Raw genomic sequence first — 24233 nt, 5'->3', positions numbered from 1 at the left:
ATCCTTGTGTGCATGAGAAATGCATGCCAATATATTCAGAGAGAGATTTCCTGCTCACTGAGATGATCAGCTCATGCCCAGCACGTGGGGAGATGTGACATCTCCATCTTGTGGCTCTTTTATAGTAACTTCTAGGAGATGGGTTTTGTGGTATTCAGTGAGTTTCTAACGTGGAGACACTCACCACACAAAATATATCCACCATATTATCTGCACCAGACAGCGATGCTTTGCTGGGGTTGGCCTAAGTCATATCTACTGTATTTCTTTTTCAGCTACCTGAATTACTCCTCCAGGCTGTGTTCCAAGACAGCTGTTTAATTTGAATATTACTACACTCAGCAGACTAATCATTGCAACCCCATCCAGAACATGCTTAATTTCATCTCCAAAGTGTATGCCGGAGTTGCACATCACTCTGGGGTAAGGAACGAGACGCCCTCAGAACACAAGAAGGGAGCAGCTCGGCTCTGTGCAAGGTGACAGCTCTCAGACTGGGGCAGCAGGCAGCCAGCTGCGATCTCAGCAGCGCTGCTGTGAACATGGAGCACCTGCTCCAAACCAGCAGGAAGCCACGTTTGGCACAGTGAATGCCACCAAACAAATGCACGTGATGGCAGACTCCCCTACCATTCTTGACTGTTCCTGTGGCTTTCTCACCATTTCCACCAATTTCAAGGGAAAAAAACAGAGGCAATTAAATGTACCCTTTACTGAATATTTTCAAATAAATGTTCCAAACAGCCAAATATGTTGCTCTGAAAAATTAGGATATAATCAGTATGAGTTTATGCTGACTCCTGCCTCTCTGTATGCAGCACTTTGTGGGACTGCAGCTGCCAGAAAAAACTTTCACTGTGCCCGGGAGATAGCATGGAGAGATGTCTGGCTAATCGTCGTGCACCAGGTTCCCCAGGGGAATGAGGGTTCCACAGCAAGGGCCATCTTCAGCCTCCACCCCTCCTGCTCTCACACATGCTGCCAAAACAGCAGCAAGCATAGGCACCAGATGATAAGGTACTCGGGCTCCAAGGAACAGCAGAGCGCATGATGCAGCAAGTTGTCCTGAGAAGGTCTTCGGGTTCCCATTTTTCTGATGCAGGACCACTGTAAGGAATGTGCCTCCCAAGCTCTGAAGTCCACTTCAGCCTCACTGTCCACGAAGAACCTTACCAGCACTGGGGTATGCTTGTATGAAAGGGCACACTGACGTTGCATGAGGGAACATACATGCCAACAGACATGGGACTGATCTGTTTTTCTTGCATATGCAGTCATGAAAATTTTCAGGTATAGGTGCTTCACAGAAATACATAAAAATGCAGGTCCCTGAATCACAGCCGGCCTCCCATTTCAGCTTTGGATGGTAATTCAGTCTCATGGCAGGTGCGTAAAGAGATGCACTTAGGAGCTTCTGAGCCCAGTAAAGGCTCACTCAGCTACAAGTCAAAGGAGAAACTTGCATTCTCTGGACAATGAGAACAGATTAAGAACTGATAAACCCCTTGCTTATGTTTCAGAAAGCTGATTTTATAATGCCTAATTATGAAAATAAATATTCTGTTCCAAATTAAGAAAAAAGAAAAAAAAAAGGAAGGAGGAAAATACAGTGATAGAGCAGCTCAGCTTTTTGATACAAAACATCTACACCAGAGGCACCATGTCTTGTTCTCAGCCCTACTTGCAGTCCCTCTTCTGTTCTCTTCTCCAGTTTCTTAAATAATACATAGCTCCTTCACAAAGATGTTATGCAGATTAATTAGATAATGCTTAAAAGGCCTTTTTGAAGCTATTTAGCGCTAAGTGCTGTCATTATACAGGTGGGCAGAGCAGCTGGAATAGGCACAAGGGAAAGATATTTGTGTCAGATCAGTCACGACGAAGTGAGAAAAGCAGGCTGGGCTCAGATACACAGGAACTGATTCTCAGTGAATAAACTGGGATGAACTGAATGCTGTAAGCCAGAGGAGCTGAGTATCAGCTGCTCCCTGCTCAGTCGGTGTGGTCACAGACATTCAACAAACACAATCACGACTGGTCAGTACTGTTCTTTATGGTGAGGAATCCAGCCCATAAAAAATAGAGCAGTCCACACCAGAAGTCACCCATGGTTGCGTGTACTGACACTGGAAGAACATCGGACAAGAGGGAGATCCAGGAGTCGTGTCTCAGGTCCACCCCCGACCAGCTCTCCATCCCGCTGCTCGTGGCCGTGCACACACTCGCACCCCTCTCCCCTAAATACATCAGGTCCTTGATGCGGACAACCCGCGCCTTGGCCCAGTGCTGACAACACCTCTGTTTACATACAGACAGCACTCAGCTGTCTTGTGGAGGCCTGGCAGTGCCAGGGAGCCAGCAGCACCCAGTGTCCCCAGCAGCAGCTCTAGGTGCAGAGCTCCCTCCCTCGGGGCGGGGGGGAAAGAAAAAAAAAAAAAAAAGCAGCCAGGAACACTATAAATGGCTCTGCACAGGGTCAAAATCTGATGAAGTACACAGGAGTCTGTAAGAACTCACTAACCTAAGTTATTATCATACTGCTGAATATGCACTGTCCAGACAAGAGGTGGCCTACCACAACAGCCAGGTGACCACTATGCTGGAAAAGGGAAATAAAAATAAGTAAATAAAAGAGCACTGAGCTATATACTGGAAAATGTATTACTGAATATCATGAACTTGAAATTGAAAGGAACTGCTGATTGTGAATAAATCCTCCGTATGGCTTTACAAAGCTGATAAAGCATTTATTTCCCAAATATAGCAAGATCAGCCCATGATGGCCAGTTTTTCTTTTATAATCCACATTAGAAAATCATTTAGAGTATAGCATCATGGTTTTTTAGATTGCTGTCAAATAGTCACTGGTGTAATACAAACCTTTCACAAAAAGAATATGGTCTTGTATATTGTAATTACACCTGCACATCTTCACCATAATATTAAAACATGTAAGTAATTTCTGCAACTTTTTTTTTTGGTGATCTTGTTTCAGCAAAGCTGCCTGCGGAGAAGAGGAAGGTTAAATCTCAGACTATTGTTTTTGTGAATATTTTCATTGAGTCAATATACTTGGACTCCTGGCCCTTCTTTCACTCTGCCAACACAGTAATTTGAAATTCCTAGAGGGGTTCAGTAGAGAGAGCACAAAAATGAAGAAGCTGCAGTCTATTATTGGGTATTTATCATCTAGTTCTGCCAACCCACGAGAGCAGCTAAACATGCCTCTAGCTCTTATCATAGTCACTGGGCTGTAACTAGGGTTTGTGCTGAAGGGCGGCCTCCGTGCTCATGGGGAAACATGCCCTCACTGCGGGGCCACTGGGCAGGAGAGTGAGTTCGGCAATGCTGCAAGGGCACAGGACGATGATGTTGTGGTGAGAAAAATAGAGACGACTTCCCTGCTTTTTCCTTGCAGGTCAGTCACCCTCACCAAAGTCACCATACTGCCTTCCCCAAAAGTTCTTAACTGCATTTCAGCATGGAGAAGGAGAAAATGGATCTGCTCGGAAGCACAGACTCCCAGCCAGCTGCTTTTCCTCTTTCTAGCTGAGGTTGCAGGGCTGCACAATCAGGTCTCTTCAGAGTGGGAGGATGACAGAAGGTACCTTTGTGCTGATTTGAGGACTAACTAAATATAGATGACACAGGAACACTGGGAAGCTACAGCTGAATCTATCTGTAGTGACATAGCAGAAATATTTCTAGAGCCTTGGAAATATGTTCATAACTGTGCTCCTTCTTGTTGTTGGAGATGGTTTGATGTGTAAGATTGCAGGAAGCATTAATGCTAGGCAGCCGGGAGACCAATGGTTCCAGTGATTTTTGTTACTGTCTCTCATGGGCCTGGCCATCCTCTCCTGAGTGGAGAACCTCTGCTTTTGGCCGGCCCAGTGAGAAGACCTGGTGGAGGACTTCTGCTGCCCCTCCCCAAGGAAGCCTCCTCCCTCAGTGCTGCAGGGAAGGAGCTGCAGGTCCCCTCAGCCCAGCACTGGTGCTGTGTTGTTCCTCCTGGAGACACCAAGAGCTCAAGTGTGGAATCAAACAGTGAATGAAGCGCAGAGGAATCATACAGAACACTTTCTCTCACCTTCAACTCTCTGCCCATCAGAATTCAGTATATTAAGGAGAGAGACTTCAAGCTGAGTTCCTAATGACACACTAACATCTTTCAAAGTGGCTTGCACACTTTTTCCCCCCACTGGAAGTGCTCTAAGAGCATTACCATTCAGATAAAAAATATCTTCATTCTGTGGCAAAAATTATACTGAAAGTATATAATTGCAACTATAAAGCTCTGTATCTGTGACAGCAGAAACAGCCTTCTTTCTCTTTTATAAATTCCTGAAGATAGTATAGAACAAAGTAAAACCCTGTAAGAAAATATATATATATTAGTAATGAATTTTTTTCTTTTCCACCCCTAAGAGGCCTTGATATGGACATAGGAAGAAAAAATGCAGAGCAAATGCAATTGCCACAGCCAAGGAAAGATACTTCCAGCTCCTGAGTTATTGCAACAAAAATGCAGGTGCACCACTCATCCCTAATGCAGAAAACAGAACCATCTGCACCACTGATATGTCTAAATACCAATAATTGAACCTGGCAGCTCTAGAGCTGGGCATCTTGCCAACTGGTGAGCAGCACAACTGCTATTAGAGCCCCCCCATCATATCCTGTTCAGGCAAAGTTGATCATTTCATAAAAGAAGTTCGGGCAGGGCCCTGTTCCTTTCCTTTTTCTCCTCCTGTTTCACCATGTCTGGCACTAGACAAAAACTGCCTCTAGTACCTCAGGAAGACCCGGACAGCACTGTAACTCTACAAGAGTAAACACGAATGAATATATAGAAAAGGACATAAAAGAAACAGGGCCTTAAGCTCTCTGGGAAGAGAAACTGGTTTCATACACTACATTTCATGTTGACGCCATGCCTAATATTTTGGGTAGGGAATTTGCCAAGCTACAATCCATTTCTTAATGGCTGCACAAGATTAACCTCAGTTATTGTCATGGAAAGAAAAGACCAGGTGTTTGGATTCCTGCATGTGGTGCAAATTCTGATAAACATAGACTTCCTCTAATCTCAGTTCCTGACGTTCTTTTCTAAAAAACAAGGGTTGATAAAACACTTGGACAGAAATTAAAGAATTGCTAGATCAGGGAATGCAATTACTGTCGAAAGCTCAATCTTAGTGTTCTCCTCCATCAGCATTAAACTAATGGCTTCTCTTCACGTAATTAGAGACTATTAGTTACACCAAAACATATCTGCATACATACAAAACGTTACTGTATCTCTAATGCATATACCATTTTTTAGTATTAAAGCTGCTTCAACTGTAATGTACGTGGCTTTTACTCCAGGGTAATTCAGGACTTCAGTGAAGCTCCCAGCTGCTGGTGCCTGATTAACTCAAGTCAAAGCCATGAGAATGACTCACCAGAAAAATAAACACGATTGTGGTACGCACAGTGGGAACAAAACTGACATACCAATCCTAAAGTATAATATTCATCATAATACCTAAGCTAACATCTCCAGAACTGAACTAGTACGAAATTGGCCATTGTAGGTTCACTGCAGGCCAAGGCCCTTGGCTGTGGAGCCTTGCCATCCCAAGAGCACTCCAGAATCCCAATCAAGGTTTGTTCTGCAAAGTGCCTGTGCAGAGACAATATGGAAGAAGAGAAGAGGACACAGAAGTTTGCCACTGCTCAGTTTACCACCTGGTTCCATTTAACTGATGGATTAAACACCCAGGATCGGAGGCTTTAAAACACTTTAAACAGCTGCCACACACTCTTCCTCTTCACTTTGGTATTGCTGTTTCTTCCAGAAAATTGGCCTATTCCACTGATCTTAATAAAAAGAGAACTTCCTTTCTGTGGTGACTTACAGAGCATATGAGTAAATAATTATTTTTATTTTTCACATCAATTAATCAAAAATATTCCAGAGGCTAACATCTCAGCTTATAAATGCCTCCTAATGTAGAGTTTAATTTTAAGGTGCCTCCGGCTGAGCTTTCATGTTAAAGACCCCCCTAAAGTGATAGCCCCCTAGCTTATTAAGTGCACCTTTGAGCTAAGCTTTAAAATCAGTTCAAACAATAAGTGATTAAACATCGTGGCCTTCACATCATCTCAGCTACTGCCTCTAAAAATGCCAATGCAAAGGTTGGGCACAAACATAAATGTAAAGAAACAGAAAACTCTTAAAGGCTTCAGAGAAAATTTACTTCAAGGATACTTGAACACAGGAATTGCTACATCCTTTAGTAGCCTTTCTGAGGCCAGGTAACCATTCACACAAGTACTCTGTGAATTATTATTTTAAAATAAAAAGTTCTGAGACTGTAAAGTCACATTTTGTTCTCTAGATGACCCTGAAATTTGCAAGTATCAAGACATTCAGGAAATAGTCTACTTAAAAATTGGTTTCATTATTTAGTGTATTTTTTTCACTAAAGCAGTGTGTCATTTTGAGCTAAAAGTCAGTTTCATAAACTGCATTGATTATTCAAGTCTGTGCTTGTTGCTCACCTTGTCATTGAAAATTTTATAAATCAAGCACTGGATAACGTAAGTATTTAATATTAATGAGTTGAAGGTGAAAGCATTCCTAAAGCAACAGATTAACTTCCTTAAACTTATCCCATTAAACAAGCCAAGTTAGCGCCAGAGTTCTTATACCAAAGCAGATGCTTTATGACCTTTTAGAGCTCAGCCTTTGTCAAAATAGTGATACTGAATACAGACCACAGGATAGACACTTGTAAAATGTATTTGTGCGACCTGGAAAGATGAACAGAGCCCTCACACACCTGAATACAAAGAGGTAAGGTTTAAAAGTACATGGAAGGACTCACCACATCCCCCAGGCAAGTCCAGCAGGCTTGAGCAGCATCACACTGCTAGCATGTTCAGCAGTGCTTGTAACAGGCAGTTGTGCATTTTACGTGACCCCCACTGCACACGGAGGTGATGATACCAAATCTGAAATGCACTGGGGTCAGGGAAACACAGGAGCTATTTAACTGAAGACCAGTGAGTAGCTGTGTCGTTCAAGGAGCAGGGATCAGAATTAGCTTATGTGTTCCCTCAACTCTGCATGTACACTATGCAATTTGGAAGTACATGTAATTCCTGAAAAAAATGTGGATAAGCTTTATGTTTAAACTCCCCCTAGAGCAAACCTATACTGCTGGTGGGAGGAGAGCTCACTGCCACAGAGCTCCCCACGTACCTACATCTGATTTGTGAGCAGCAGCGGGCACCACATTGGGACTGGCCTGACAAAACATGCAGCACCCTGGTACCCCCCTCAGGATGACTCCAGCAGGCTCTGCCCTCTCTCGGAGAGATGAGAGACAAAGGCTTTCTGTCCCCACACACCCAGCGGGGGGAGCGGGGCTGCGCTGCAGGCTGGCACCCACCCTCACCACGCACAGACACTGCCCTGTGCCTCCACTGCAGCTGCGGCTCATGCATAGCCCTCCCTGGGCACGGGCAACAGCCATTGTCCAGAGGCCTTGAAAGAAGCATTTAAATATATAATATTTATCACATTGATTTTTTTAATTTATTTTTATTTTTTAATTTGTTTATTCAACTGCCTTTTCAGTTCTTTTCCCCCACTCAGCTCTTGAGCACTATGGCCACAGATGTTTGAACAGAGGCTGCTCTGCGCTCGGAGCAGTTCACCAGGGTGACTCTTCAGAAGGAGAAAGAGCTGCAGGCACAGATCAGGACCAGCGGCTTAGAATAGAAAACGTTTGAGCTGCATTATTAGAGCAGCCACTGCTGGTTAGCGGTGGTGACAGCAGAACATGTGGAGCACCCACAGAGGCCTGTCGAAGGCAGATGATAACGTGCCTCCCTGCCAGCGGCTCTGCTGGTGATGTAGGAGGGTACCTGCGTGTGCCAGCGCAGCACAAAGGACTCAGAGCTACCGCACATCTCTCTCTTTTGCGACAAGCTCCCACTACAGATCCCAGAGCCACCCCAGGAGCCCAGCCTGCACAGCCGCCTGGCTCAGTTCTGCGCCCGCTGGGAAACCCAGACCAACTCCAGCAACTGCACACAGCTGCAGCAGATGAACGTACCTGCGGAGCCTACCCGGCCACACCGAAGAGAATCCCTTGTCTTGGGCACGCTTTGTAATTGCTCTTACCCTAGGTGTTAACACTGCAAGGCTTACTGTGCACTGAAAATGACCCCTGGAGGAGAAGAAAGTAGGGAAAATGACAACAGTTTGACTAAAATAAAGTTTTCAGGAGGGTGGGGGTGAGGAAGGCTGACCGCGTAACATCTAACAAGCCTTCGTTTCTCACCATCTAGGGTGCCATCCGACACAGCCGTGACCATGCATGACAGACAATATTCAGCAACACAGGAACTTACAACTTCAGCCAGAATTCCTCTATTGTGCCTAGAAAATTGACCAAAGTAGGGGGACAGATTCATACAAAAGCACAAACAGAATTTGAGCTAACAGCCATTGACCCACAGGTCATAACACTCTAACACATCAGCAGGCTGGAATGCAGTAAACATACAAGATATATTCTCTGCCAGGGACTGATGATGTTCTTAGCTACTGCACCAGTTCCCTTCCTGGCTATCCCACATTAAGGGAGAATAAAAAGGACTAACAAGAATAACAGAATTCAGAAAGCTTTGTTTTGTGAATTTGACTGAACAAGATGGAATACAACATTACGATAAAGCCAACGCTGAACAATTCTTCTGCAGACTATGTAGTGGAGACTGAATATCATTTTAACTTGCAGGTATGTGTTGTTAGCAATAAACAAACTTTAAGCATAAAAACAGCTCAGCACTAGAACTGATTACCTGCAAAGGTAGTTATCTGGCATGCTTTGAGGTTTGAAAAGAATCCATTAAAAGTGTCTGCTTTACCAGAATCTGTTGCATACGAAAGTGAACTAAGAGACCTCCCAAGCTCTTACTAGCCCTCCAGTCTTTTATCACATCTATGTTTCCATGTTAACTGCAATAATTATCTCTTAGTATTGTCCCTGAAGTCTAAAGAGAAGCAATATAACATGACCGTTTTCTCCTGTATATTTCCTGCCATTCAAAAAAATCTCAAGTTTATTTTATTATCTTATTGCTAGATTACAAGAGCCTATGGATCAGCTGGATGGGAGTAAGATTCCAAACTAAATCTGTCATGGATGAAGATATTTTATAAGAATCCCTGTACTGCATCAATAGTACCAATAAGTACAGTTAATCCTGCTAGGTGACTCTCAAGGGACTTATCAAACCATTTTTTCAAATTCCTTCCAAAACACCATTATGACGTTATCTTCTATTTATTCATTATCTGCTATCCATGTTTTCTTCTAGCCCTGCCCCAATACTTTGATCTCAGGGCAACGTGAAAAAATCCAGACCGTAGTACCAGCAGTCCCAATGAGTATAGTTCAGAATAGGTAAAATATTAATAATGCCATCTCCCAGAAAAGCCATGAAATGACTAATTTAACAAAAGTGCCAGATACCAGCTAAGAGGGCAGTAACTGCAGTAACTGCAGCCATGATGATAACATAATAAAGACAATAGAGAGGTTAACTAATGAGACTCAGACCCAGATAATGCCTTGTGGTAATTGTATAGCAAAGACTTTGTTTTCCATTTCTGCAGCTGTGATTCATGAGGGTTGTTTGTTTTGTGTCTTTTTTTTCCCTTGCCCACTTGTTATTCTCTAACATGAGTCACATTTGTACTATTTCTCCCTTATCATCTGCATTTGACAACAGCTAAGATTAAGCATGGCAGGGTTTCCAAACCCTTCTTACCAGTGGTGGCTACTCCTTGTTTGTACTGCACAGAGAAGTCTGCTTTACCCTTCATGTGCATCTCAGTTTGGAGTATATTGGATGTCTCTTATTTGTATTTTTTCTATTTTCCAAGCAAGTAAAGGTCTATCCCTAGTACAATGTGACACTGTCTCCCTCCTACCACCCAAATAAAAAGAAAACTAGCCAGTATAAAAATTCCCAATTAACAACCACAAATCTTGTGCTTGCCCTTCTACTGATCCTAATGTATTACCCCCATAACTTTTTTTTTCCTTCAATAAGCTCCTTGATTTAGTCACTCTAAGTTATTTGCACAAATAAAGAATGTGCAGGCGTGAGATGCAGAGTAATGCCACACTCCTGGTAAATTCTTCAAATCAAGAAAAACTGAGATTTGTTGGTGCAGAGCAAACACTAAGTTTATTGCTTGCATCAATACTGCTTGTGCCTACTCACAGCACCGGCTGAACTCCAAACCTTTGTTTTAACTTCTCTGCATGTGTTCAGCAGACACTTTCTTTAGTTAGTTTGCAAAAGTACATGAGAAACTTAAGGAAGTACTATAGTTTCTTATTACATTTTTATGGTGATTAGAGTTGATAAAATAATATAAAACCTATAGTACATATTTTTTCTGAACCTAGTTTGAAATGATTCTTTTACATATGTTTTAAATTGCTTTGTTCGGATTTTTAGGAAGTATTTCTATAGTATTGCAGTATTAAATTTACATCATTATTATTCTGCTACAATAAAAAACTATCTAGACTTTTAACAGCAAATTCAGATATCAGATGAAGTCTTTCATATGAGTTATTTACATTTGAATCTTTTAATATCAATTGCAGTGTTAGTGAATGAACTGAAAGCAGACATTTTTATTGTTTGCAGATTTGCATCTGCACCAAACTAGCGCAGTGATACACTAGGATCCCACAGCTGCAGCAAAGAATGGCTACACTCAGCATTGCCAAATACAAAGTGATTCCAGACCTCCTACCTGCTCAACCAATGTTAACCCAACTGGAAAAAGTTTGGAAGTTACTGAAGATGTATGCAAGTTGTTGGTCTGACTGTCAAATGAATAATGCAATTAAAGATCTCCTAAGCACATTAACAGGTTTTAAGGTTAAGAAATAAATATTACATCTAAACTTTAGTTGAAGCATTCAAAAGAATTAATACTTCTACAGAACTGCCAACTTTCCAAAACTGTGCTCAGAAAAGAACACAAAAATACATTTCTATTTAAGTTCTGGAAGATAAGCATACGTATGACTAAAAGTATGACTATTTTGACCTCAGAACTCACTTCCCATGTTTGTGCTTGCTTCCTCATCTGCAGGAAAGGATATTGTTTTTCTAATTCAAAGGCGTTTTTCCTGAAAGTTACTTAGCTAAGGATTTAAACAATCTTTGATATCCTTGAGTTGAACATGTTGCAGAAATTAAAAAAGGTCAGGTTTTTTTTTTTTTGGGGGGGGGGGGGGGGGGGAAGCTGCAGTTATTTTGATCAGTATATTTGTATTTATTCTGAGTGTTTTATTTTGTAAACATACACCAAGTCTACCGGATGCTGCAGCCCATCCACAGTTCTGAGCAAACATAAAACTAATATATATGTAGTTCTGTTAAGGTACTAATCACTCTATTATTTACTGGAAAAGGGTTAAATTGTAAACATTAGAAGTCCACAGTGCACATTCCATATCGAAAGATATTTGGATAAATTTGCAGTGCACACACCACCATGAGAACAAGGTAGAACCAAATAGTTGTTTTGCAACTTAACAGATCAAGAAATGCTTTTCTACAGCAATATTCCTCACTGAAACGCGGTTCAGAACATGAAGGGTCCAAAAGGTTGACTCAAATTCTGTCAAACTCTTAATATTCAGTCAAGCTACAGGTATGTCTTTAGGTTTAATGGGACAAAATGAAGGCTTGGCATGCACTGGATTCCACACTATTTACTCCACAAACCCATTAGAGACATCATGGGTCCTGCAAGAACCTGGAACAGGAGAAAGCTGGTTCTGCTCTACAGGAATACAGCATGCCCCCTGCCAAGAAGCCAGGTCTAACCGACAGACCTCAGTCCAGACAGAGCAGGCATTAGAAAGGTGTTCAGAGGAAGACCTTTGTCAGGAAGGGGTAAGTACCCAGGGTGACACACTGAGGCATACCACTGCCAGGCTGAATGACAGAAGCAGCCTTTTCTGTTTGACAGGCTCAGACATCCTGTTCATTCTGTCTGTTTTTGGAGCAAAGCCTGGCTGAAAGACTTGCCAAGGGAGTCCTGGGCTCTGTGCTGGCCTGTGCAGTGTATGAATCCAGTCACTGAGGCATCACAGCTTCCCCCCATAAATAGTCCTGTCCATTTGTGAATGTTAGCGCTCCATTAGAGCAAGCCAGAGACACCAAAATGCAACTTCATCAATCCAATGTGTATGTACAAGCACTAGATCCTGCTCTGCTAGGCCTTATATACAGAGTGTTCTTGTCCACCCACCTGGATGCCATCCTGCGCAAGGTGCTCTAGGTGATCCTGCTCAGCAGGGGGCTGGACTAGATGACCTTCAGAGGTCCCTCCCAACCCCAGCCATTCTGTGTTTGGCCTTTTTAGCCACTTGGAGGACTGAAGCAGGAGAAACGCTCTTCCCTGGGTTGTCTTCTCAGTTCTGCTAGTGATTTAGCCTGTAACATAGTCATTTAAACTCTCCAGACCTCGGTTTCACCCTTAGTTAATGATATGCATCTGATAATTGGTATGAGAAATAGCTCTATACAAGTTTCTCTTTTTTTTTTTTTTTAATGTATTGTTTGCAATGGATAAGAATAGATAGCATGCCAGTGTGGTATTCTTTCTTGAGTTTTTTTTCTTTTCTGTTTAGTACTCCCCTAAAACAGCGAGATCCACTTCTCCATTGAATAACCTATTCCAGTAGAGCAATCAAAAAATTACTTGTTTAGAATATTTTAAGGAGCAGTGCCTTTGGACAAAGTCAAAATGAAAACAAAAGAAATTTTCAGAGACTTTTTTTCAAAGAAAGAACTCCAGAGTTAGTCTGAATTGTTCTAAGGAGATAAAGTTACCCCAACAGATTTCAGAGGAAATTAAACAAAGCAAGTCCACGCTGTCTGCTTGAACCGAAACATAACCTAGATAGATATAATAATTTATCCTGGAGTGTCATCATCTAATGCCCAGTCCTGCCTGCTTGATCCTTCCACTCCATATCTTCAACCTGATAACGTTCTCAGTCAAGCAATCAGGAGCCTAGGCAAGGTATTCCCCACCATGCCTCTTTTTAGATAGATCCACGCATTGGGCAGAGATTGAAGCCAATCATCTCAAAAATGTACTGTGAGCGTACATCCCCACAGTATGCATCTGGATTTTCACATTGTTCATGGATGAGGTTGGTATTTCAGTCTACACAGTCTTAAAATAACTAAATAAGTATGTTGAAAGTTGAGTGAAGGGAAGGTTGTTTTTCCTTACTAAAAAATCAAACAGCTGTAGTTTTTATACCAGGATTTCTGTTTGTTCACTATATCACTTTTAACCATTGTTTGTTCCTTCTTTTGCTTTTATCAGGTTTACAACTTCTTTTTGGGGGGGGGGGGGGGGGCAGAAAATTTTCTGTTCATTGATGTAGCTAAGACACAGAAAGGATAAGAGTAAAATTATTTCTGCTGTTTTTTTTAAATCAATCTGAATGTCAGAATTCGCATCATCTTTCCCAGAAAACAGGTGGTTCAAGTGGAGATCCTGCAAAGGCACAGCACACCTGAATCATAGTCAGATGCACAACATATGTGTATTGTATATCAAGTTAACAGTAAAATCCTCATCAGATATCTCCTCTCTCCCCTTGTGTTCATCTTTGTCCTCACAAAACTCTCTCAGACACAAACTCAAGCCATTGACCTATTTAAGTATAGAGAGAACTGTTCCAGGGCTGCTTTCAAGCTGCTAATTCACATGCTTTAAGCTAGACTATGCATGCAATTTCTTATTTGCCACAGCTGTCCAGCACCTCCCCAGAGCCCTCCCTCTTGACAGAGAACTTCCATCATGATTTAACTGAAAAGAAGATGCAGAGCAGACTCTTCCTGAAGATCTCCCCCCCCCTCCGAGACACACTCCACCATGTAGGTGCGGATCAACAGCCTCATTTATACACCAATTTGTTTCACAGGAATCTTTTAAGTAAATAACTGATAATAACATGGTGTCAAGTAGTCATTGTGATCACACAGGATGGCACATTATGCACCGCTCAGGAAGGAAAAGGGCTCTTGACAGAGGTATCTATCCTACATACACTGCATTAAAGCTGAAACATTTTTCAGATGGAGTGTTTTACGAAACACCATAGAGAAATACCTAATGCAACAATCAAAACTAAAGACTTCTGAAATACCCCAGTGTATGAAACACGGAATGCATTTCAAGCCACCCATAAAAATAGTTTCACTTGACAACAGTTATTTACAAAAAGCAACATTAGGAACTCTTCTTAGGACCAAAATGCAAATACCCACAAACCCTGCCCCTTTTCTCTATTATCCAAGCCTTTCACAACAAGGAATTCAATACTTAATATTAAGAATACTCTTGACTAATTTTGGAGAAAAAAGAGTTTAAAGACTCAAGTTGGCACTGAATCCCTCATCTGAGGGGTTAAAGATCCCATAGAACCAATTGGAGAACAGTTTATGATTAAATCCACTTTCTGGCACCCTCAGCAAAGACAGCATCATGAGACTCATCTGTGAGCAGAAGACAGCACATGACACCCCCAGAGCAACACTGGCAATACTGGCCCATATCCATGTGTAACTTAAAACACAATTTGGCTCCTAATTTCTTCTTAGTACCTTGGGTGTGGGTAGCACCACGTAAAGTGAGACGTACCTTGTCAGTGACTGGGTTTATCTCCCCAAACTAACTACGGCTAGGGCAAGTGACAGAAAGTGCTGTGACTGGGTCTAGGAAAGTAGCATTGATCCTGCAGCTCTGTTGGGAACGAATGTAGATGGTTCACAAAATTGCCCGATCGTTCACATGCAGCACATGTGCATGCAGTCATATCACACCAGATTATACATTAGCATGAAAAAGGACTCTATGCGAGAAGCGCCACTGAAATCTCAGTGAGATGTAGACCCGATACTTTGCATTCCTGCCCACCAAACACCAAGTTCAAGCTCTGTCAATAGCACCTCATTTATCCCAAAGAGCTGCACAGCTGTTTTGCTGAGACCTGAAAACAGGCTTTACTGAATCAGTGAAATAGCACGGACAACCAAATGCAGGAACCGCAAGAAATGATTTTTTAATTTTCTTGGAAATATACAGATGAATTAAGAGCCCCGATTACAAACTACATAAACTTGTAAAACAATAGCTAGAAAGTCTTCCCTTAAGCCAGACCTGCTGCTTGCTAGTTTGCAAAATTAGCGCAGACTTGATAGTAAAACAAGCATTCCCAGAAACAAAATCATTTTCTGCTAAGCCTTCAAACGCCTTTTAAGCTTTTTGCCGCCGTTTGAGCCTTCTGCTGCGGTCAGCAGCACCGCTAACAGCCGCTCCCGCTGTCGGCGGCCAGAAGCCGATTTCTGCCGCCGCGCCCCCCCCGCGCCGCCCCGGGCAGCCGGTACCTTCCGTGTGGCAGCTGCAGGACAGGATGGAGGTGGCAGGCCTGAAGATGTACGACAGGTAGCGAGAAAAGCATTTCATCTTCCGAAAACGGTAATTAAGAAAAGGTAATAAAACCATGTAAGGCTAAAAAAAGAAAATCACTAAAAATCAAGGAAAACTTGCGGCAAGCCCGCCTCAAGCCATGAGGATTGTTCCGGTTTCCAGACGGCCTACATGGCAGGGGCAGGGGCTCGGGCTCGGGCTCGCCGCGGGGGCTGCCCGGCGGGGAGAGGCCCCCGCGCTGCCGGCCCGGCGGAGCCGCCGCGGCCCCGGCCCCGGCCCCGAGGCGGAGCGGCGCGGCGCGGAGCGGGGCCGCGCTGCTGACTCAGCCCGCCCGGGCGGCTGCCCCCGCTCGGCCCCGCGCGGCTGCCCGGCGCCGTTCCGCAGCGCCCCGCCGGCCGCCGCTCGGGGCCCGCTCTCGGGCGCATCGCCGCCGAGGCTCCGGGCGCACCGGGGCGGGCGGCCGGGAAGCCCGGGGCCGTCTGCGCTCCTCGGCGCCGCGGCTCGCCCCGTGCAGGAGCGAAGCCCAGCCTGACGACTCCCGCGCCGAGGGATTTCCACGGCAACGCTGCTTACCGAGGGACGCGTTGCCCCGGCGGGTCAGAGCAGCCCGAGCCTGGCGGCTTCACGGCATCTCTCGCTCAGCCCTCCCGCATTCATAAAGTATTTTGAGAGCGGGGAGTAACCAGAAGATGAGAAAGAAAAAGAAAAGAAACGCAAAAACCCAACACCGCACTTAGAAGCCACAGAATGCCGGTTGAGCCATACAATAAAGATACTTTTTACTATATTCTGGACTTTCCTGTAGCAGTGCTCTTAACCCACACTCCCCAGTACCCCGTCAGACTTGCACTATTTAAGTGAAAGAGTTTTAAATCAATCTTTCTCACGTTTTCTGCAACTGCAACACGGTTTTTAAGGCAGAAATATCTCACAGCTGAACGCACTCCAAACTCGGCACCTGCTCTGTAGCAGCCTGCTCAGGTGCACGTAGTGGAAAATATCACAATATCAAGAGGGCAGGCTGCAAGGATGTAACATGATAAGTTGCTGATGCTCAAGCCCCTTGTTTTTCTGATGTTTAATTACTCTATGAATAAGTATTTTGTTTTAGGACCAAAGCACTCAACACCGTTGCCTCGTGGAGCACTGAGTCAGTTTGTTGTTTGGTTTCATCATCCTGCTGCAGTCTAATCTTGCTGTCATTATCAGATGACAGCACAACTGTGTTTTTACTGGAGAGACGCAAAGCACCTGTGCCAGTGAAGAGAGACGCTTTTCATTTCACTTTAATCTCTTTCTCTTTATTCAAAATACCCTCTCTGGACTTGTAAGGAAAACTGCAGGTCTGGGCTGCAAGCCATGCAAAGCCCTCCTGCTTAGGGAGGAGAGCTCACTGCAGTTGCATCACACAGAAGTGAAGGCTGCAGATTAACTACTATTGAGAATCACAAGTCCATCCCAGCAAACAGGTATGAAGGTAAAAGAGACAGGATTTTATAAAGCACTCTTCATGGCAGCTACCTTTATATGTTTGTATATGACTCACACAATGAGATTATTCAATAAACCATTCTGGAAACATAAACCACTATATCTGAAGCAAACACTGCTGTTTAACTGCACCCAGAAACCACATTCAGGTTTACCCAAGAAAGTGATAAACATTATCTCAAGTTGAAATTACATAGCAAAGTTAGGTGCGGTACACGTGATTAAACCATATCACAGATGCGAAAACTGCAATTACATACCTCTAATGATCAAAGCATTTCAGTTACCATTTTCACATACAACAAAACCTGGAAAAGACTATGAATTTCTAAGCAGTTAGTTGACTAAGATTCTGGAGCCAGGATATCTGTGGAGAAGGCTAGGCTACCCCAAAGCTACATCAGCTGAGAACAGTTCTGGAGAAACCATTCACCTTCTACAAAGAAAAAAGAGCATGTATTACTCTTCAAGTTACAACTTTCCCATCCTTAGCATGCTGCTTATGCTCTGCAGGTGCATATCATGAGAAGTAGTCAGCACACACTGTGGTTACCTGAGGATGGAATCTTCCGAGCCACACTGCCATACCACAGACACGGTCATTCACTATGCACAGACCAACCTGCTGATTTTCTGGTGTGGGTTTCCACACCAGCCAACACCCTACTACAACCAATATCCTCACAGTCACAGTACTGAGTTCGTGTAACTCACTGTGGTAGCAAAGGGATAGAAGTTTATTCCACCCCTGGAACTTAGTTAAATAAACTGTGTGGTATTGACCTGCCTCCTATTTCAGGAAGGGAGAATAAAAATGACTGCCAGTCCAAAACCCTCAGCTGACCAGAAAGGGGCTCTCTTTGCCTCTGTGTTTAAGAGTCCAGAACGATATTTGTCCTAGCTCTGCTTCTTTGGTCACTCTCACAGCTTCAGGAGGACGACTACATTTCTTCCTCAAACCCTGTATCTCTCCTCTCTTTATGTCTGTCTTTTTAACTGTATGTGTGTATATATATATATACACACACACACACACATATAATCCCTGTAGTTTCTGTCTCTACCATCTAGTTATGCATGTAGATACATCACAGTCAGAAGTTATTGCAGAGGCTCTGGAATAAGTTCTGTCCACACAGAGCTGTGCATTGACTTGCTTAAGGCTTACTCAGAAACTCAGAGTCAGCTTGAAATAGAAGCCATATCTGAGACCTACACATAGGACTGAAGTCTGTAAATGTTATGCCTCTCTTCCACCTTCTATGCCGATGTAAATAGCTTGCATTGGACGACAGGAAAAAAATATTTTTTCCACTTGAAAGTAGACATGAACATTCCCTAAGAAACAGATTAATTCCACTTCATTAAAATCATGTACAGAAGAAGGGCAATCACTATTGTGGCTTTGATCTATTTAAATATTTATAGTCAGTTTTTACGTTCCATTAACAAACTGAGTTTCATTTCACATGCAAAAATCAGGATATTTATTCAAGCTCAATTAGCAAGCAACACAAAAATGAAACCACAATGTAAGAACACAAGCCAGGCTCTGAGTCAGCTTGGTGAGCCTGCAGACAGTCATGCAACACTTAAATCTTTCATTTGGAGCTATTGGTTATACCGTTGGATGATATGGCAAACACAGACAATTGGAAGCAGATGTAATAAAAATCTCAGGTGCACTGGAAACGGCTGTTGGTCACAGCAGCTTGCTAGGACCTGATGACATTCCGATTGTAAAATATTCCAGACACCAGGTAAAACATCTGACTGCCTTAGGATCATTTTAACCTAGCCATTACTGTTTACGTGATATTTCTCCACTTGATAACTTTGCTGTATATATGTTTTACACCTGAATAACTTAATATGACAAAGATTGAAGTGCTGAATGCCTGCATGCCAGTCATAAAGCCTGCAGCAACTGTATGGCTGTATTCTCACAACAGTGGTAGTTCTACACTGCATATCTTGAGGCTCAAGCGAACTAGAGGAAATTTGACCTCTTAAATTTGCACAAATCTGGTGTCTACACCTGATTGCTAATTATCATTACATCAAAATAAGGCAAGATCTCTAAAACTGGTTTCCTGTTAGTAGTAATGAAACATAGTCAAAGCAGCGTGGCACACCAAAGAGAATCAGCAACATCATTTACTTCACATTTAACATTGAAAGCACTGTGTTTGTTTGAGCAGCTGAAAGATGTCCCAGGCCTCCCATCTATGCATAAAAGATCTCATTCATCCAGACAGTTGTGTTAGAAAGTTAAAGAATCCATTAAATCACTGGTTTCATCAGGACAAGCACTACACATTATGATACCATATTCAAAGACAAGGAAAGCAATAAACAAGAAAAGAACAAAACGATAAAGTTTGTGGGTATCTCTGTTTGTGTAGGTTTATGTGTGCATGGAAAAGAGCAAGCATACAGAATTATTCTCTGCAACATTTTAAAGCCAGAATGACACTGCGTCCAGCTGAAGTAGGCAGGCTTTTCTAAATTTAAAGATGCAGAACACCATAAACATAATAGTAGCATCTCCTTTCAACTTACTATACACAGCTGCAGGCATTCCAATAATTAATTAAATTGTAAATTCAGGATGCTTGGATGTTAACCAGAGTCCTGAAGGTCAGAAATGTGCCATAAACACTAGCACAAAGCTAACAAGCTAAAGATAAACTTCTGGTAAAGGGGAGGCATCTGTGATGCATCTACATACACTTTTTATGTGTATGTACATCTGTACACATACATGCCCATATTGTCATACAAACACAAAAATGGCATAACAGCCAAAAGCTCAAACCCATACATAGAAATATTCTCCAGAACTTTCTGCTCAGTCACGGTGAGGCCATTTGTGCATGTTGATGAGATCTGAAAGACCGATTTGACCACCTTTTCCTTATGGGTTTCACTGAATATAGCCTTTAAAGTATTATCTATCAGCCTCTTCTGTCCTGTGACTCCAGGATACCCTGAGAAAAAATTGCAGGAGCCTTTCCTTGCCATCATGTCTCTGGATTCCTTCAGCTTATAGCCTTCAGTTTATAACTGCTCTGCACATTGGAAGACAGAATTTCACCATTGTTTATCTGGTCACTCTACAGCACAAAACCATTGCCTGTACTGGGAGGGTTAGGAGAAGAGGGATGTGACAGAGAATTCAGTTATCTATGAGGGTTAAAGTACATATAGGGAACAAAATGTGAAATGGGGGGAGAAATAAATTAATGGATTAACGATTGATGCTGTAAAAGAATGGAAGATGAAAGTGTGAAATGAAAATAAGAACATGTAGGAAAATACCCAGTACGAAGCTGAACACAGAAGAGTCATCCTATAGGAGGAACAGGACAGCATGAAAACATTCAACTTTAAGGGCAGGAAAATTGAATGGGTTTATTTCTTATCAATTGTCCATGTTTTTTGCAATCTACATGTTGGCTAAACACAGAATGGGTATGCTTGTGGAAAGAGAAATGCCTAAGTGATTTAGGAGCACGAATCATCCTGAAAGTTTCTGGGCATGAAGGGGGATGTCTTGGACTCCTAAATCCCCCAGCCACCTGTGCTAACTCCTCCTACACAGATATCTGTGTAAGTGTGCACAGTACAGTTTATTTTAACTCCCAATACAAGAATGAGCAGCAAGTTAATACTTATGTCACCCAGAAACAGAACCCAACTGATTCCTATAAAGGATGTTATGGTGGGAGAGGCTGTCTCATAATTCCCTGAAACATTCATGTAAATAAAAGCTCAAAGCCAAGGGAAAGTTATTTTAAAGACTATTGATACTATTAAACAAAAATACCTTCAAACAAATATTTTGTAGCAATAGCTAATATTGGTTACCCATCTCTTTAGATGCACAAATATATAATGAAAGCAGAAGAGAAAAAAACTGTAACTTATCTCTTTGCCAGCAGTTTCACCCAACAGCATGCATACAAACACCTTGCACATCGGTTGAGGCAAGAAATACATGACAAACAAGGTTTTTCTGATCATGGCAACAAAAAAGGAAAAATAAACCCACCTTCTGTCACCCCAATATCAATAGTTCCTTTTACTTGACTAAAGCACCACAGTACATCCTGCATGAAGTTTTCAAATCCTGCCAAGGAAACATGCAGAAAGAAGATAAGATGTGATCACTTTTGTATGTAGCTTGCCCTTTTTTAAGCAAACACACACACACACACATATAAATTGGCATATAAATATCTGCAATCCCCACATGAAGAGAAATATTTTCTCACCTGGTATCATTCTTCCATATAAAATGCAAAGCTAACTCTGCAAAACTGAGAACATTATGCCCGCATTATGAATTGCCCATCTGTCTGTTTTCTCCATACCATGTTAGGGCTGTTTCAAAAATGGTGCAATTGGAGTCAGTCCCCTCTACATCACTGGCAGCATCACAGAAGAGTCAGGAGGCCCTGTAGTCATAGCCTTTGTCACAGCCTCTCTTCATCAGAATGCTAATGGCCCCAATCATTTCCATCACTGTTAAAGAGAGAGTGAAACAGACAAAAAGATAACTACTGCTACTACAACTTTATTTTTTTTTTCAATTTATGGACAATCTAGTTGTAAACTGCTTGGTAACAAATCCCATCAGAAGCCGCCTTACAGCACATCAGAATATTATCAAAATTTGCTTGGAATCAAAAGGGCACTGTAGTTGCTTTAGAATAATACTACAGACATACCTATTAGAAGGCACATTAGTAAGCTGTAGCTCTCTCACGTTTTTGCTACTGTTGTAATACTTTGTTAAGACACTCCGAGAGAAATTCGGATTTTATCTACTGCTCCTCATTTTCTTGACAGCTCAGCAAAATTTGCCTTTATGTAATGCAGCTTTCACTATAACACAAAAAATCCACAGCCTCAAAAGACAACTTGCTTCCTTTTATCCAAACACACATTTTATCTCAAAGCACTTGCCAAACAAGAAGAAAGAAGCACAATGAAAGAAGCTAGTCAGTAACAAGTAGTATATAATGCTGACATGCCGAGCATAATGGTCTGAAAGCTCAGTCACTTGAAGCTTCTCTCTGTGAAAGAACAGTTTGGTAAAAACATTTGAGATCTTATCTATTTCACTTGTCACTGTTTACATGGTAGGAAATTTACAGTTAGGATCAATTCCTAGTACTTTCAGACAGGGAAGTTTCTCACTGCCTGGAAAATAATGATATATTGCCAGTAGGAAAAAGTACCGTAATAGAAATGAGAAAAGATTTGGGATTCCTCTGCATTACTAATGCACTAGTGTAACTCTCTTGCTGGGTAACATCCAATGTAAAGTTTAGGATTTTTTTTTTTTTTATGTTTCATGAATTTCTTAATTCTCAACAGAGAAATTTTGGAGTTTGCCGGTAGAGTCATTTCCCAGAAGAAATGCTGTTTTTTAAATCAGAAGATAGGAGGTCTTCCAGATGTTTACACACTTATCGAAACATGAAGGAAAAAAAAATTTAAAACTTGTGGGTTGGTTGTTTTTCTTTCTTTTCTTTTTATTTATTTATTTATTTATTACCAACATTTGTCTTTCATTTAGCTGTGGTTTTAACCGGAAGGTGTTGTGCACAGCTGAGTGCTAGTGTATGTGAAGGGAGTTGCTGATCTTGAGTAGGTTGTCAGCGACAGTTGTCCATGCAGAAAGGGAAGCCAGGTAGCCACAGCTGAGCTGTGTGCGGTGCTCAGCAAACGCGGGCCAGGCCAGGACAAATAGAGGACCTTTCCTAGACCCAGTAATGCTTTGACAGTCAGATATCAAAGGTACAGTCTTGACAGAGAGGGAGAATACAGCACTGGAGTCCTTTCAGGTGGCCTGTTTGGTTTCACCATGACTAGATTCACCCATTAGGGAAAAAATTATAATGCTGAAATGGATTCCTTTCACAACTGACGGAGTTTTTCAGATTGCCAGGAAGATGACTTTTTCTAAGGGAGTATGTTTCCCTGGCTCATGTTTACTCAGACTTCTCCCTGAAGGATAGGAGGGAGAAAATTTATGCAAGTCAGTTCATACAAATCAACAGCTGTTATAGCAATTTTTTTCCACTGGAGATTTGAAGTGTGAGTTATAAAAACTGGAAAGCAAACACGGCAATTAAGCCCATCTCAGACAAGAATATTTTTATGTGTGATTTTCTTTATATGGTCATGACAATAATAAGATCACTGATTCTCTAACCTAAGCAAATCAGTAAACAAATACCTCTTTTTCTAATTATGGTGATAAGGTTTATGTGGTCATTATTTCCTCATTGTTTATAAGATTTTTACTATTTATTGTTTAGACACTGGAGGAACACTGTAAGGGTTAGACCCTCATATTACTTTGATAGTTATCATTTGATAGCATATCTTCAAAAGACTGTGTTTTTGTTCAGTGAAGAAGTTAATGACTCGCTGTGTTCCTACTTGCTTTAGTTTAAGTTACGGAGTTTTGTGTGAGAGTGGACATAAGTATTTGCAGTAGGAATTGCCAAGCTCCAAGTTAAATCTGCCGCATCACCATTACTTCTTCCAAATAACTACCAGATTGATATGAGCCTCTGATCCTTATTTTTTCATTTTCTAACCTGTTAATGCTTTATATTGCAGCTTTATTAATGCCAGTTTCGCTTGTATGATAGATGTCTAACATTTTTTATTTATATTCACTTACTAACATTTTGCAAAGATTTCTGTGTATATAAACACATCTGTCTCATTTTATGTGGTTGTTTTGAAGAAGCCACAATCACTGTGTTTGATGACATTTTCTCCATGTTTTCAAAGCATTTCTCATGCTCAGCTGCTGCTGGAGATGTTCATAAAGGGTTTTCTGCAATAGGGATGGGAAGCTGGATATCTGAACTCTTCAAAATGCTAAACACCTACAAAAGAAAAGCCATTTATTTCATTATATAAAGTCATGAGCATGTGATGATGCACACTGTTTTTACAGCTGAAATGTAACTGCTTCACATGTGTCCAAGACACTGAGAAAAGATCTCCATTTGTAATCTCTCACTCCAATGGCATAGCCTTCTCTTTTCTCTAACAATTGAATTCAGGCAGATATATTAAAACATGCCTGAATAACTGATCAACATCTTCTCAGCATTCAAGTAATCCCTATATTGTTGGATGTAAATTTGCTGGGAGCTTTGCT

General features: G+C 41.9%; 1 protein-coding gene across 2 annotated transcripts in view; it reads right to left on the bottom strand.

Annotated features, from left to right (window-relative positions):
- Nucleotides 1-21471, bottom strand: part of PPP2R2B (protein phosphatase 2 regulatory subunit Bbeta) — a 102852-nt gene extending 81381 nt beyond the window's left edge. The window contains exons 1-2 of one of the 2 annotated variants that reach the window (XM_013175779.3): nt 21319-21471; nt 21096-21173 (exon numbers count right to left, since the gene is read on the bottom strand). In XM_013175779.3, coding sequence (XP_013031233.1) covers nt 21096-21173; nt 21319-21328 — 88 coding nt within the window. In that variant the 5' untranslated portion in view covers nt 21329-21471. Of the gene's footprint in view, nt 1-15507; nt 15848-21095; nt 21174-21318 lie in introns of those variants that run through there. The other variant, XM_048057036.2, reaches the window with a different exon arrangement.
- Between the last annotated feature and the right edge of the window lie 2762 nt (nt 21472-24233).

Source organism: Anser cygnoides, chromosome 14, assembly GCF_040182565.1.
Source record: "Anser cygnoides isolate HZ-2024a breed goose chromosome 14, Taihu_goose_T2T_genome, whole genome shotgun sequence".
NCBI lineage: Eukaryota > Metazoa > Chordata > Aves > Anseriformes > Anatidae > Anser > Anser cygnoides.
This window is presented reverse-complemented; position numbering and strand designations above follow the sequence as displayed.